The sequence below is a fragment of the Gymnoscopelus braueri genome (assembly GCF_963280865.1).
Source record: "Gymnoscopelus braueri genome assembly, chromosome: 7".
NCBI lineage: Eukaryota > Metazoa > Chordata > Actinopteri > Myctophiformes > Myctophidae > Gymnoscopelus > Gymnoscopelus braueri.
In genome coordinates this window covers 43725804-43738755 of record NC_137608.1, presented here as the reverse complement: position 1 = coordinate 43738755, position 12952 = coordinate 43725804, and the positions used below count along the sequence as shown (strand labels likewise).

The 12952-nt window shown below is 42.0% G+C and overlaps 1 protein-coding gene across 1 annotated transcript in view; it reads left to right on the top strand.

Annotated features, from left to right (window-relative positions):
• Positions 1–12952, top strand: part of ksr2 (kinase suppressor of ras 2) — a gene marked incomplete at both ends in the record, with an annotated part of 118305 nt that overhangs the window by 55396 nt on the left and 49957 nt on the right. Inside the window, one exon of the mRNA XM_080433881.1 lies at positions 9234–9412. Within this exon, the coding sequence (XP_080290007.1) occupies positions 9234–9412 (179 nt within the window). The remainder of the gene's footprint in view (positions 1–9233; positions 9413–12952) is intronic.

Sequence of the window (12952 nt, the reverse complement as noted above, 5' to 3'; positions counted from 1 at the left end):
GGGAACTAGCATCATTAAAATCTAACTGGGAGTCTGTCTTTGCAGGGCTTTGAAAGTAATCAGTAAAATCTTAAAATAAATTCTGAAACTCGCAGGTAACCAGTGGAGAGCAGCAGCGTGTGATATGGTGTTTCTTAGAATTAGTTTGCAGTCTAGCAGCTGAATTCTGTACCAGACGGGATATAGCTTCTTACAATAGTCAGAACGAGATGATATAAAAGCATTAGTGACCTTTTCAGGGTCAGTAACATGATTGAGCGATTCTTGTTACTTGAGCATTGAAGGAGAGGTGAGAATCAAAGATCATGCCCAGGTTATGGGCCGCATGTTTAACATTGCTGGATAAGGTACCGAGTTCTAACTGGAAGGAGTGGGTGGAATTTTGTGGTCTGAATATAATGATGTCAGAATTTGCCTCATGTAACTGGATGAAATTCTTAGACATTCAGTAGATAGACATGACAGAAAATGGGACACATTGCCTGCAACACCAGATTTTTGTGGGATATTCAGTGTGCATCTGCATAACAGTGAAAATGTTGTGATTATGAATTGTATTACCAATAGATAGAATAGCATAGAAAACCTAGAATTGATCCTTGTGGAACACCAATAACCCTAAGCAAATTACCACAGGAAAACATCTGTCCGTGAGGTAGGAGCGAACCAGTCCAGTGCCGGTTCCCTAATACCAACCCATTTCTCCAAACGGTCTATTAAATGGTCAACAGTCTCAAAAGTGGAGCTAAAATCAAGGAGGATTGAATTGAGCAGTCACTGGAATCTGAGGCAAGTAATCTATAGGACATAACCACTAAAACAAACCCTCTCTATACTTAGTAAACTAATCATTAGTTGACTGGGGGATCAGCTCTGTACTTTATTCCTTCTTCATGAAATCTCTTCCCCCACAACGTAATGCGTTGTGAGCTTGTAGATCTTCTATTTTTGAATACCCCCCCCCCAGAATAGGGATGCTGGGTTTCAATTGATTAAGTAGTCAATCATACAAAACACGCTGACAAATCACTTGTTTCTATTTATAAAATCCCCATGTGCCATAACGAAACTGCTTAGGATCCATAGGGGCATGCAGTATAAAACAGCATTTTAAAGTTGTGACTTCTGATGGGAACGGCGGAGAACCCCCCCCCCCCCAAATAGAATAACCATTTGGTTTTAAGGGTGTTCAGTAAAGGTTACAGGTCCCTTCCACATGACAGCAGCATGTTGGACCATACAGTAACTATTTTAACTAGGCAGGCTGTCACCCAGAGGTCCCTGCTGGGAGGCCAGTCCCTGTCAACCTGTCACCTCCGCTGTCACCTGGCTCCCAGTCCCACACCACTGCTCGGTTCCCGCCTCGTCGTCGTGCCCATTCCCCGTCCCCCTGTCCCCCGCCCGCACACCTCGCTCTGCCTTTTTCCCTCTCATCGCACACAACTCTCATGCCATTTCTGTTCTCTCACTGTCGCTCCCTCTCGCTCTCTCTCTCTCTCTCTCTCTCCCTCTCTCTCTCTCTCACTCCCTCTCTCACTCTTTCCCTCTCTCTCTCTCTTTTACTCCCTCTCTTTCAATCACTTGTTATATCTCTCTGTCTCTCTTTCACTCACTTGCTATGTCTCGCTGTCTCTCTCTTTCACTCACTTGCTGTATCTCTCTGTCTGTCTCTCTCTTTCAATCACTTGTTATATCTCTGTGTCTCTCTTTCAACCACTTGTAATATATCTGTGTCTCTCTTTCAATCACTTGTTATATCTCTATAATTCCTTGGGTGCCCTGTTGTCACTTCAGCAGCATGTTCAGTTTTCACTCAACGCAGACTCCACGTACACACACACACACACACACACACACACACACACACACTCACACACACACACACACACACACACACACACACACACACACACACACACACACACACACACACACACACACACGCACACGCACATGAGAGAGCTCTATGCTTCCCCTGGCCTTGAAAGTGCAACACTAGTCATGTCACGTTGTTAGTTTGAAGATCAGTACTGCAAGCGACACTGTTTGTGTAACAGAGTAGGCGTTAATGACGGAAGGAAGGATTGTAGGTTTCATGTCAATGGATGGGCAGCGGATAGGGAAGCTGCAACAATGGGCAGAAAACATGCAGACATGTGTATGTTTGCACGCACGCACGCACGCACCCACGCACGCACGCACGCACGCACGCACGCACGCACGCACGCACGCACGCACGCACGCACGCACGCACGCACGCACGCACGCACGCACGCACGCACGCACGCACGCACGCACGCACGCACGCACGCACGCACGCACGCACAAAGATGCTCGGATGCATTTGCAAACAAAAGACAAGAGAGAAGACAGTCAACTCTCGAATAAACTACAGCTCAGGCCGACACAGACTTACAAAAGCACACAACGATAGTTTTTGTGTGTGTGTTTTTATTGAATTTCATGACGCACGGAGCTTGCATCTTATCTCTGGTTTTAAATTTCTTTTACCTGCTCCTGGTCATCCACAGGTCTAATAACTATTCAGGACTCATTATTTCATTCCTCCTCCACCTTTATTAAAGCAGCGAAGAACTGTGGCTGCCAGTGATATTATTCCATCGGCCATTTGCATAAAAAAAAGGAAGGGGGTGGTTTTGCCATATGGGTCTTGGTGAAGCTCCCTGCATATTTCACAAGTTATAAAAGTGAAAGTATGCAGATGGAATCTCTGCAAGTCAGTTATTCCCGGAGTTAATTAACATGTTTTGATATCAGAGTGTCACCGGCAAAATATGCCAGTTGGTTAGCGAGCAGGAGCTACAGTACTGTAGCTTAGGGACAACACCTTTGCAATATGCACGACCCTTCACTTTAAATTCCTTTCATTTGGTATGATGGAACGTAAAAGAAAGGTGTTGTTTGAAGAATTGCCGTTCTCCGCTTTCCTGTCGTGTTCCTGATCAAACGAAACAATTTTACTCGAAGGTGTCACGGTGTAATTTGTGTTTCCAGGAGTGTGAGGAGATGCAGATGTGAAAGGGGTAGTGGGTGGACAGTTGTACACAGTTCTTGCCTATGTGGGTGTTTGCATGTTCGTGTGGTTATGTGAGCACATATGGCTGTGTGTGTAACTTGCTGTTTGTTCAACATAAATAAATGAATCTGTGCGGCCCTCCAGCAGCTCCTTGTCTTCGGCGTGTCTTGTCGGCTTTCAAAGATTACAACACACCAGCAGGGAAAACACTCTAGCGTCAGCAAACACGACAACGTTAGCATGTGACACAACCAGTACCACTCATTCTCAAACTCCTAGACTATCCTTAATTACGTTTTCTGTTTTCTTGACTCGGGAGGAGGATGGCAGCACACGCTTACTTTTCTTTTGCTAGTTTGACAGCGTCTCTGGTAACCGAGACGTGTGACATGTGTACGCTGTACACATTTCGTCTGTGACTCATCCTGACTAGCACTCAAATCGAGATAAAGGAGAGTGGCATTGAGATAAACTATTTACACCTTTACCCACCTCTCCTAACACTTGTCAGCTCGCCCACCGCTCTCTCTCTCTCTCTCTTTCTGCATCGTGCATTTTCAGATTCTTCCGACCCCTCCCTTCTGCGTAGTACCAGTCATGCAGTGACTTGAAAAGGCAGGTGAGCGCACGATTTAAGGACAAAAGAAACGTCATTGTGGAGTTCACCGAGTTTGCTCCGTATATGCCTGCAGCCTCCCACCTACCCACGCAACGCGCGTCTTCAGATTGAAAATTGGGAATTCTCCACCCTGCTCTCTCTTTCCCTCTCTCTCTCTTCCCCTCTCTCTCTCCCTCTCTCCATTCATATTCCCTCACCACCTAAACTGTCTATCCATCATCCGGGGGAGACGATAAAGCCCAGGCACGCTGCAAGATGAATGGCCTAAATTAGATTTGAATGGCATAACGGAGGTTAAACTGAAGAGCTGACAAAAGGCTCCATAGCGGCTGTAGTGATAACCTGCAGGCTGCTTCCTTACTGCAGGAGACCGGGAGGATGTGTCGGACTGACTTACAGGCGTAATAGCATGACTCCGTCTGGAGCAGCGGTTCTCAACCTGTGGGCCGTGAGAATATTGCAAGTGGGGCCCCAGATGATTGGCGAAAACACTAAACATTGTTATGATAATAAAACATTCATATTAAACAGTGAAACCAATATATGAGAACTTAAAGTATACAACATTGGTTCCATTGATCCAAGGTCGTGCACAATTTATTGATTGATCGTTAAAATAAACATGCTCTGAAACTGACTGACTGACTGACTTACTTCTACTCATATTCTACTTTTACCTCTGTAATTACAAGTTAGTTTGTAGACTTAGATTGTTTTTTTCGCAGCCTATTTTATACTCCGCCTATTTTAAAATGGCTAATCTACTTGTAAGCTCACAGCGCGTACACCTCGACACTTTTCAGCTTGTAGATCAGCTATTTTCCAAAAGGTTTGACACATTTTGAAAAATCTGAGTACTTTTACTTTGGCACTGTAAGCTTATTTTGATGCCAATACTTTTGTACTTTTACTCAAGTAAAAATTTGAAAATAGATAGGCCTTTTACTTGTAACAGACTATTTTCATATTGTGGTATTGCTACTTTTACTTATGTAAAAAATCTCTGAGTACTTCTGCTACCACTGGCTGACTGGGGACAATTCTCCCTCAGGGTTTTAATACACCCTGCACTAAATTAGTCTTACTTTGCATGCCACTGTGGGACTCACTGCCTCCAGTTTTAATTTTCTTCACTTTCATATATATTTGAACCTCTTAAACCCTATGCATGTCATTGTTACAGTACGTCAAACGGCAAAAATAGCGGTGTTGTCGTGGTGCGACGCGTTGTGAGCTCGCACATTTGCTATTTTTGCCGAATGTACGCCTATATTTTGCTGAATGTTCACCTTTCATGGCATGCCAAGAATAGGTACACTACGGTTCATGTGGTTAATATAGATCTAATATGGATTCTCTCTCTCTCTCTCTCTCTCTCTCTCTCTCTCTCTCTCTCTCTCACTCTCTGTCTACTGTCTCTATCTGTCTCTTTGTCTCTCTGTCTCTCTTTGACATATTATATAATGTCCCTCCAACTCTCTCTCTCCACCCGTGTCCCTGATTCCCTGATGGATCCTTCCTATGACGTCATGTTCCTGTCTCCCCCCCTCGCCACCCCAAACACCCCCCACCGTCTTGTTCTCTGTTGTTTCTGACTCAACATCTGTCCCATTCTCTTCTTTCTCTCTATCTGGACCTTCAAAACATTTTTTAAATGATTCAAGTTAGGGTAATGAATGACTGTAAGTCAATGCAAAGTCCCTAAAAGTTTACAAAAAAGTGTGTGTGTGTGTGTGTGTGTGTGTGTGTGTGTGTGTGTGTGTGTGTGTGTGTGTGTGTGTGGGGGGGGGGGGGGGTTGATTGACGTGTCTACTTATTATCTGCATCTACAAGCAGTCCCAGGGCAGTGAGGGCACTGTACCCCATAGTGAGTTTGAGCTCAAAGTTGTGTTCATGAAGTTTAGGCATTGACCACATTGTCCAAATCTCCTGGCCCATTCTACCTCTCTGAGAAAGGTCAGTACATCGGTGTATCCTGCATTGTTTCCTCAAGCAGTGGTTCTCAAAGATTTTCATGCCAGATCTCAAGATAAGGTTATGTAGTAGAGTTGGAAGAAGGGGGTATCATGCACTAGCTGCCCGCGTTGCCCAGTGCTGACGCATCTGCTCTGGGAAACTTCGTGGGGGCCAATCAAAGTTGAGAGAACCTGGTGTGAAAAACTGGAAAAATATTATATAAATTGGCCAATATGAGCTTGTCTAACTATAGGGGCTTGTGGGGGGGCTGAATCCATTCCACACCATCAGCTAATGCAAGGACACCTACCTACTTCATCATTCATCAACCAAAAAAGTTGGGTTGGAAGTCATTCTCAACTTTGATTGGCTCCCACGAAGTTTCCCAGGGGAGTTTGGTCGGAAGTAATTGAGAGGTGTTAGAACACATTGGTGAAGAAAGCTATTATTTTGCATATATGGCTAAAAAAAGTAGGCATAATAATTGGTAAAAAATGTATTATATATTGTAATGGCAGCACTCATTTGAACACCAGCATGCCACAGGTTCATGTGATCATTTTAAGAATAGTTTCATCCTTGACCCTCAAAACATAGGTCTAGACACCTTAGTTGTTCAGTTAAGTGCAATATTGGCTGATTTATAGTGAACATAGATGTTTCTATAATGGCGCACTAATTTGCATATAAATGGTACATGGGACATTTTGACAACTTTTTGACATAGCTCATCATTTTGTACAATTTTTTTCCATTTAGAAACACTGATTAGAAGGGTTTTTCCGGGGGGTGCATTATACCCCCTTCTTCCCACTAGACTAATGTTGAAGGTGCTGTCGTGGAATTCTGGATCAATCAGTAATTGATGAGGCAATAGGAGTCGAGACAATATTCTCGGTGGTGATGGTTATGCTTTAATTAACATGATATCATGGGGAGAAGTACATTGGACACACAGTCTGACACGGATCGGTGGTAAGGTAGTTCTGCCAACGAACACAGGGCTCAAACCATTCGGTTTTTAAGTCTGACGTCATTTTGTAGTCCGACGTCACGTCCGGGTCCATAAAGCACCACTCTTCATTGTAAACAAACATGTTGGAACCCGTGAATCTTTTTCCAATAACCTCCTTTTTCAGAAATGAACCATTGAGGGTTAATAAGGGTCTTAATGCTAATATCATAGACAGTAAAAAGTAGGCTAATATATATATTTATATTTATATGTATTTATTATTATTATTAACATTATAATATTTTTTTTAATGTGTATTTATATATATATATTTATATATAGATATATTTTTCCTCTTCTCTTTGTCATTGCCAGGAAAGCGGTAGAAATGACTCTTTAGTCGTTATTTAGTCTCAGATCTAAAGGACAAGCTGAACCATAACAGACAGGAAACAAGGAAACAATAGCTATCAGGCCTGGCTGAGACATCTTGGCTGATACAGGCTACCGAATCTCATGTCATATCATTATATAAGTACTATAAGTGATGGTAAAATATAATGGTTAGATATAAACAACCATAATAACAATGTATAATTCTTCGACAGTGCCTAAAATCAGTACTACACTGGGAGATACAGCCATGTATGGAACAAATGAACAAATTAAGTTGGATGTTGGAGATTTTGACCTGACCTTATACTGGAAGAAGCCATATTGCAAGGGCTTGGTGTAATATTTGGTTTAAACATTTCTTGAAGCCTTTTTTATGTGTACTTTGTTGTCTATGTCATGTCAGTAAAATCATTGTTGTAAATGTCCTCTTTGTATACAGGGTGCCATTGAAAAAGATTTCTCTGAAATAAAGGTTTCAATCAAGGACCATGAAATTGATTAGCATTTGGCCGCGGACCATCATTTCAAAAATATTTTGTGCTAGGAACCCCCATAAGACAATATTTCTCAACATTTGTCAAGAGAGTCATATGCCCCAGCTGTAATCAGCTGTCAGTCTGTTGATTGAATACGTTGTTTCTAGTCAGCCTTGCATAATTATTTCTACACACCAGTCACAGCTCATGCTCACTATAAGGCGGTCCATTTACATGTAAAATGATTCCCTCCTACACTGATCCCTGCTACACCAATGCTGCCATACATACTGCTGCTGGCAAAGTTTTGCCTCTACCACCCTAGCCTCCAACGTTCTAGTTCACAGTCCGTGCATGGCTCAAACGTCAAAGAGATCCAGAAATGTTTACACATATAGCTGTTCCATCAAGCTTACAGAAATCCTATTGACCATCGCTAAAATGTATAGGAAATGTATATGTACTGTATGTGAAATGGAAATCAGAACTCCCACTGCCAATTGAATTGTGGCTTTCAGAGGTGATTAGCTCCGTCCCCCTGGAAAATACATATTCCTTAAGATACAACATACATTATGCCCCAAAAAAATATGAGAATCTTGCGATGTGATTGATTGATCATTGCATAATGTCTCCTCTTACCACTTTGAAGTATAATAAAAGAGCGTTATGTATGGTAAATACAAATGTATCTCTCAATGGTTACTTTCATTACAGTTTGTCTTCAGTTTTTTTTTTGTGTTGTAATTAGACTTTTTACTTTTTTTCCCTGTGTCCAATTTGTTTTGTCACTTCGTGAAGTTTTTGATTTGTGCTAAGTTATAGCGACTGTTAGGGCATTTGTTGTCCTGTTTTTGGGTTTGTTTGTGGTATGTAATATTTTTTTGGGGTATATAAATAAACTGAAATTCAACATCTTGCTTTGGGCCCACTCTTGTATACCCTTGGGGGGTTTCTGTATTGCGTTGCCTGATTTAGCACGCTGCTTGGCTGATTCAGGGAGCGTCTTAAGTGCCAAGAATTCCATTTGTTGGGCTTTTTTTAGGCGGCCTGAAAATGATTGTTTCTTTGTATTGGTGTTTGTGTCATGATCCTCACAGAACATGAATGTTATGTGGTGATAAAGTGATGCAATTTTATGTGGAATAAGGTCGATTTCTCACCACGAATAAAAGCATCAACCTGTATAAATGAGACATCAACTACATGAATTGTTTTGGTGCGAAATACTTGCCAGTGATTTTTGTATGGTTTATTCGTCACGCCCGTATGTAAAGACCTACAGTATACAGTATGTATAAAGGCCTACAGTATATGGCAACGTGGTGTGAACTAGTGTTCTTCCCCAGGCAGCATAAAAGGGGAGGGGGGGGGGGGGTATTCACATAAGAGACTAATTTATTATTGTCTCCTTTCTTTCCATCTTAGTGTGCGGATTCTGTTCATTGCCTTTGCAATTACAATAGCATGGCTGTGTAGAGTGGTCACAATCAAGCATAATGTCACTGTCGGGCATCTCCATATTTAAAAAATAGAGCTTATAGATTTGCTATTTTCACTATTTTTGAGAATTTTTGAAAGTCAAAGTGAATGTGGTAAAGTGTGTCTGTGGGTTTTATAAATATTGTAAAGAATCAACAAGCAAGCTTGTGACTAATAATAACTACCATTGGATCCATCCAGGAACACAGGTTCTTTTTTTCTCCTTCCATTTCCTGAAAAGTAAATGTATTGGACATACCAGGTTTCATGCCCAACAGCAACGATATTACTGTATTTTCTTTGTCTCCTCAGAGCCAAGAAGAAAACCAAGCCCTTGAACCTTAAGATCCACAGCAGCGTGGGCAGCTGTGAGAATCTGCCTACCACCCATCAGCGCTCGCCGATCCTCACTGAACGCTCGCTGCGCTCCTTCTTTTTCCCGACTTTCATCCCCTCCACGCCCCCCGTCCACGGTGAAACACCTTCTGCAAGTAAGCACAACCTTCTGTTTGTTGTTCTTTTTAACCCATTCAAACCTGAGGCCGATTAATCAGTGGTTGGTTCTGCACACTTTCAAGATATTAAAAAAACATTTTTAACAAATAGTAGATGTGAAGCTCTAGTGACGCGCTGTGAGCTTGTAGATCTGCTATTTTTGAATAGCCAACGCAAAAATCTAAAATGACAATGGGTTAAAATTCAACTCATGCCTTCATGAAATTATTTTTTTATGCTTATGTAATCACCATGTCTTTTTCATGATCAAATGGCAGGTGCTTACTTTGTTGGTACTTAAGTTAGTTCTGGAATCTTACATAAAGGACCACCACCAAAATGTATTGAGGTAAAGAATTATTTTTACACATAAAACAGAATTTAAAAAAAAGCATTGCTGAACCAATAATTTGATGACCGGGTCATCGGTCAGTAGGCGACTCCGCCGGTCATAAAAATGATTGGCTTAGAAATGTGACAAAAACGAAAAAATCGCCTTGAATTCAAGGCTTCATGGGGTGTGTAATTGATAAAATAAATATGTCATTTTTTGGGGTGAACTACTCCTTTAACAGGGTGGAGATATGGTGCAGGAGGTGGATTGTGCATCGCTCAGAGTGATATTTGTTAAATGGAGACAATTGACCGACTGGCTAACCTGCAAATGGAAAGAGCCTGATTGTCTAGGTGCAGTACTGTATGCTCACTCTTTGAGTTGAGAATTAAAGGTACTGTGTGTGATTGACAGCTTGGGAAAGTGGACATGAAATACAATGAAAGATAGCGTGAGAGAAAAGATCTTCCTTATTGAACTTTGAACAAAGCTGGACAAAATAAAATGGACCCGTAAGGGTCACCGCCTGCCCCCCCCTCCCTGCCTAACATCCTTGATGCTAAATGGACGACAAACAGTGCAGCTGTCCCGTCCCAGATAGCAGCATGTTGCTGCATACTGCCCACATTATAGGAGGCCAGCGTAATGTGGAAGTGGTAGAGGTCGTGTCAGGGAAAGTAAGTAGTGATGGATTGGCGTCACTCAACATTGTGAATGAATGCTTCCTGGGCCTTAACTAACTGGTCATCATTTATTGCCAACCATGCTGCTAGGCAAGGGGCGCATGATGGAGCATGAAACGCACCTCATGCATGTGTGAACACACACATAAAGATGCAAACAACGGCCATACGCAGACATGCACACGTATTGACGGCCAAACTGATTTGCAGATAGATGCGCGGACCAACATGCTCACACACATTTTATTTGTGTGTGTGTGTGTGTGTGTGTGTGTGTGTGTGTGTGTGTGTGTGTGTGTGTGTGTGTGTGTGTGTGTGTGTGTGTGTGTGTGTGTGTGTGTGTGTGTGTGTGTGTGTGTGTGCGTGTGTGTGTGTGTGTGGAGGCATGCATGTATGCGTATTTCTGTGCCACCTATAACAAGCCCCAGAGACAATGCCGTTAATGTTCCCAGCTTACGGAGGCTGATAAGATAAATGTCACGTTTAATTTGACAGCAGTTTTCTAAAAAGTCAAGTGCTCTTGGAAATCTAATCTTCTCTGTCTACTGTATCTCTGTAATTGCAGCCATTGTCAGATCATGGGCTGCTAATCAAATATTAAATAACTACTAATGAGTTTTACCACACGTTATGCCTGTTTGTGCCAGTGCGGTGGCTGCTGTGGTATTTGAAGTAAAACATGATTCGGGAGACTGAAGCCTGAAGCCTGAGGAGCCATTATGAGGTGCCATTATTTTGTTGTTCGTGACATTTCTAAAGCAGACTTCAAAGTCCCTTTGAGAGAAGTGACATTGAGACAGGACTTAATGAGGACCATGAACAAAAAAATAAGAAAAATTATTACAGAAATGCTGTTTGGGTCAAATTGACCGGTTTTCTTTTTTTTTTCTTAAAAGAAAAATAATACTTCAAACTCCTTATTTTCTACACGAAAATCGAAGACAATTTACAAGAACATGCTGTACAGTGTTGTTGAGAGTCTGCCTTACAACAGACACTTCCACAGAACAAGTCACGACCATGTGTACTGTTAGCCTCCTCAAATAGGGTGCGTTCGGAAATTGAGTGCACTGGCCCATACCAACTAATAGGCGAGTGCGCTCCTGGTGCACATTTCCGAACGCACCCTTAATATGTAAATGGGAACTTACTACCTATAAAAATTTGAACATTCATTCCATGTCAAACAACCTGTCCCAAACAGCTGGGCAGAAAATACATTTAACACGCTGAATCTAGCTTTACCAAATATCAGGTCTTTGAGAGGAAAATCACATTTAATCAATGATTTTATCATCAACCACAACTTCACCTTCCAACTTCAGTTTTATCTGTGAAACCAGAGTACATAAGATGGGGGGAGTTGCCATATTGTTTAACGATTGCCTCCAATGCAAGGATATATAATATGCTTTTGAATATGTGGGTCTTTAATTAGTTTCCTCCACGTTAGCTGTGTTCCTAAATATCTACAGACCAAAATACTGAGCAACCTTTTTTTTTAATGACTTTGGTGAACTGTCAATAGAATCTGTATTGACTTTGACATTAACTTCCATATTGACAAACCCCAGGACAAAGGGCCCATGTTGTGTTCTTGATAACTATGAATCAACTCAGCATGTGAGTGAGGCCACACATGAAAAAGGACACACTCTATCATGAATGAACAAACGTTACTACAACTGTTTTGTGTCTGGAACCAACGTAAACAGTAAAGCTTTCCGTATACGGAAGGCATAAGCTACAGGTTGGCGAGCGAGCATGTATGGAGGACAGGCGACAAAGCGGTCGTACTTGTCTCATGCATACACCCGCCCGTACTAGAGTTAAATATCTAGATAATGATATGATAATGATTGTTCAGCCCCAGTGCACGCTCTCCTGTGAGGGTATAGGGCACCTGATGGGTTGGTGTCATGTACGTGACAGAAAAGACAACTACATTGTGCCATTGTGGTAGCCTATTCTGACATTTAGTCTGGCCTGGCGGAATCCTTGTCTCATGAAGATGAAAAAGGGGGTGCAGCCTATAGGAATTAAAAGGCCAAAAGGTTCAAATCCAGCCAGAACCATCCATGTGTCCTGTCAAAGTGTCCTTGGGCATCACAATGAACTGCTACAGTACCAGCTCTCTAATTGCATGTCACTTTGGATCAAAAATTCAGCTAAATGTCTGAAAAAGACAGTCAGTGATTTTTTTCCAATTTCGGCAACAGAGACCTGGCCTCAAATTCGTGACAATCAAAAACTAAAAGCACAACATACACAACAATAACTATCAGATATAAAAGCTGCAGTTTTTGTTTTAGGGTGCTGGCACACTGATTCTGCCTATGCGGTGGATTCTGCCAATACTTTTCAATGGGAATGGAGCGTCTTGTTGCCATTCGTGGATTTCCGCAAAAAAAACGCTCCGTTCCCATTGAAAAGCATTGGCAGAATCCGCCTGCATAGGCAGAATTCAAGTTTGGTATGACTGCAGTCACCGCACCCTTAAACACTAATTACATGATTGG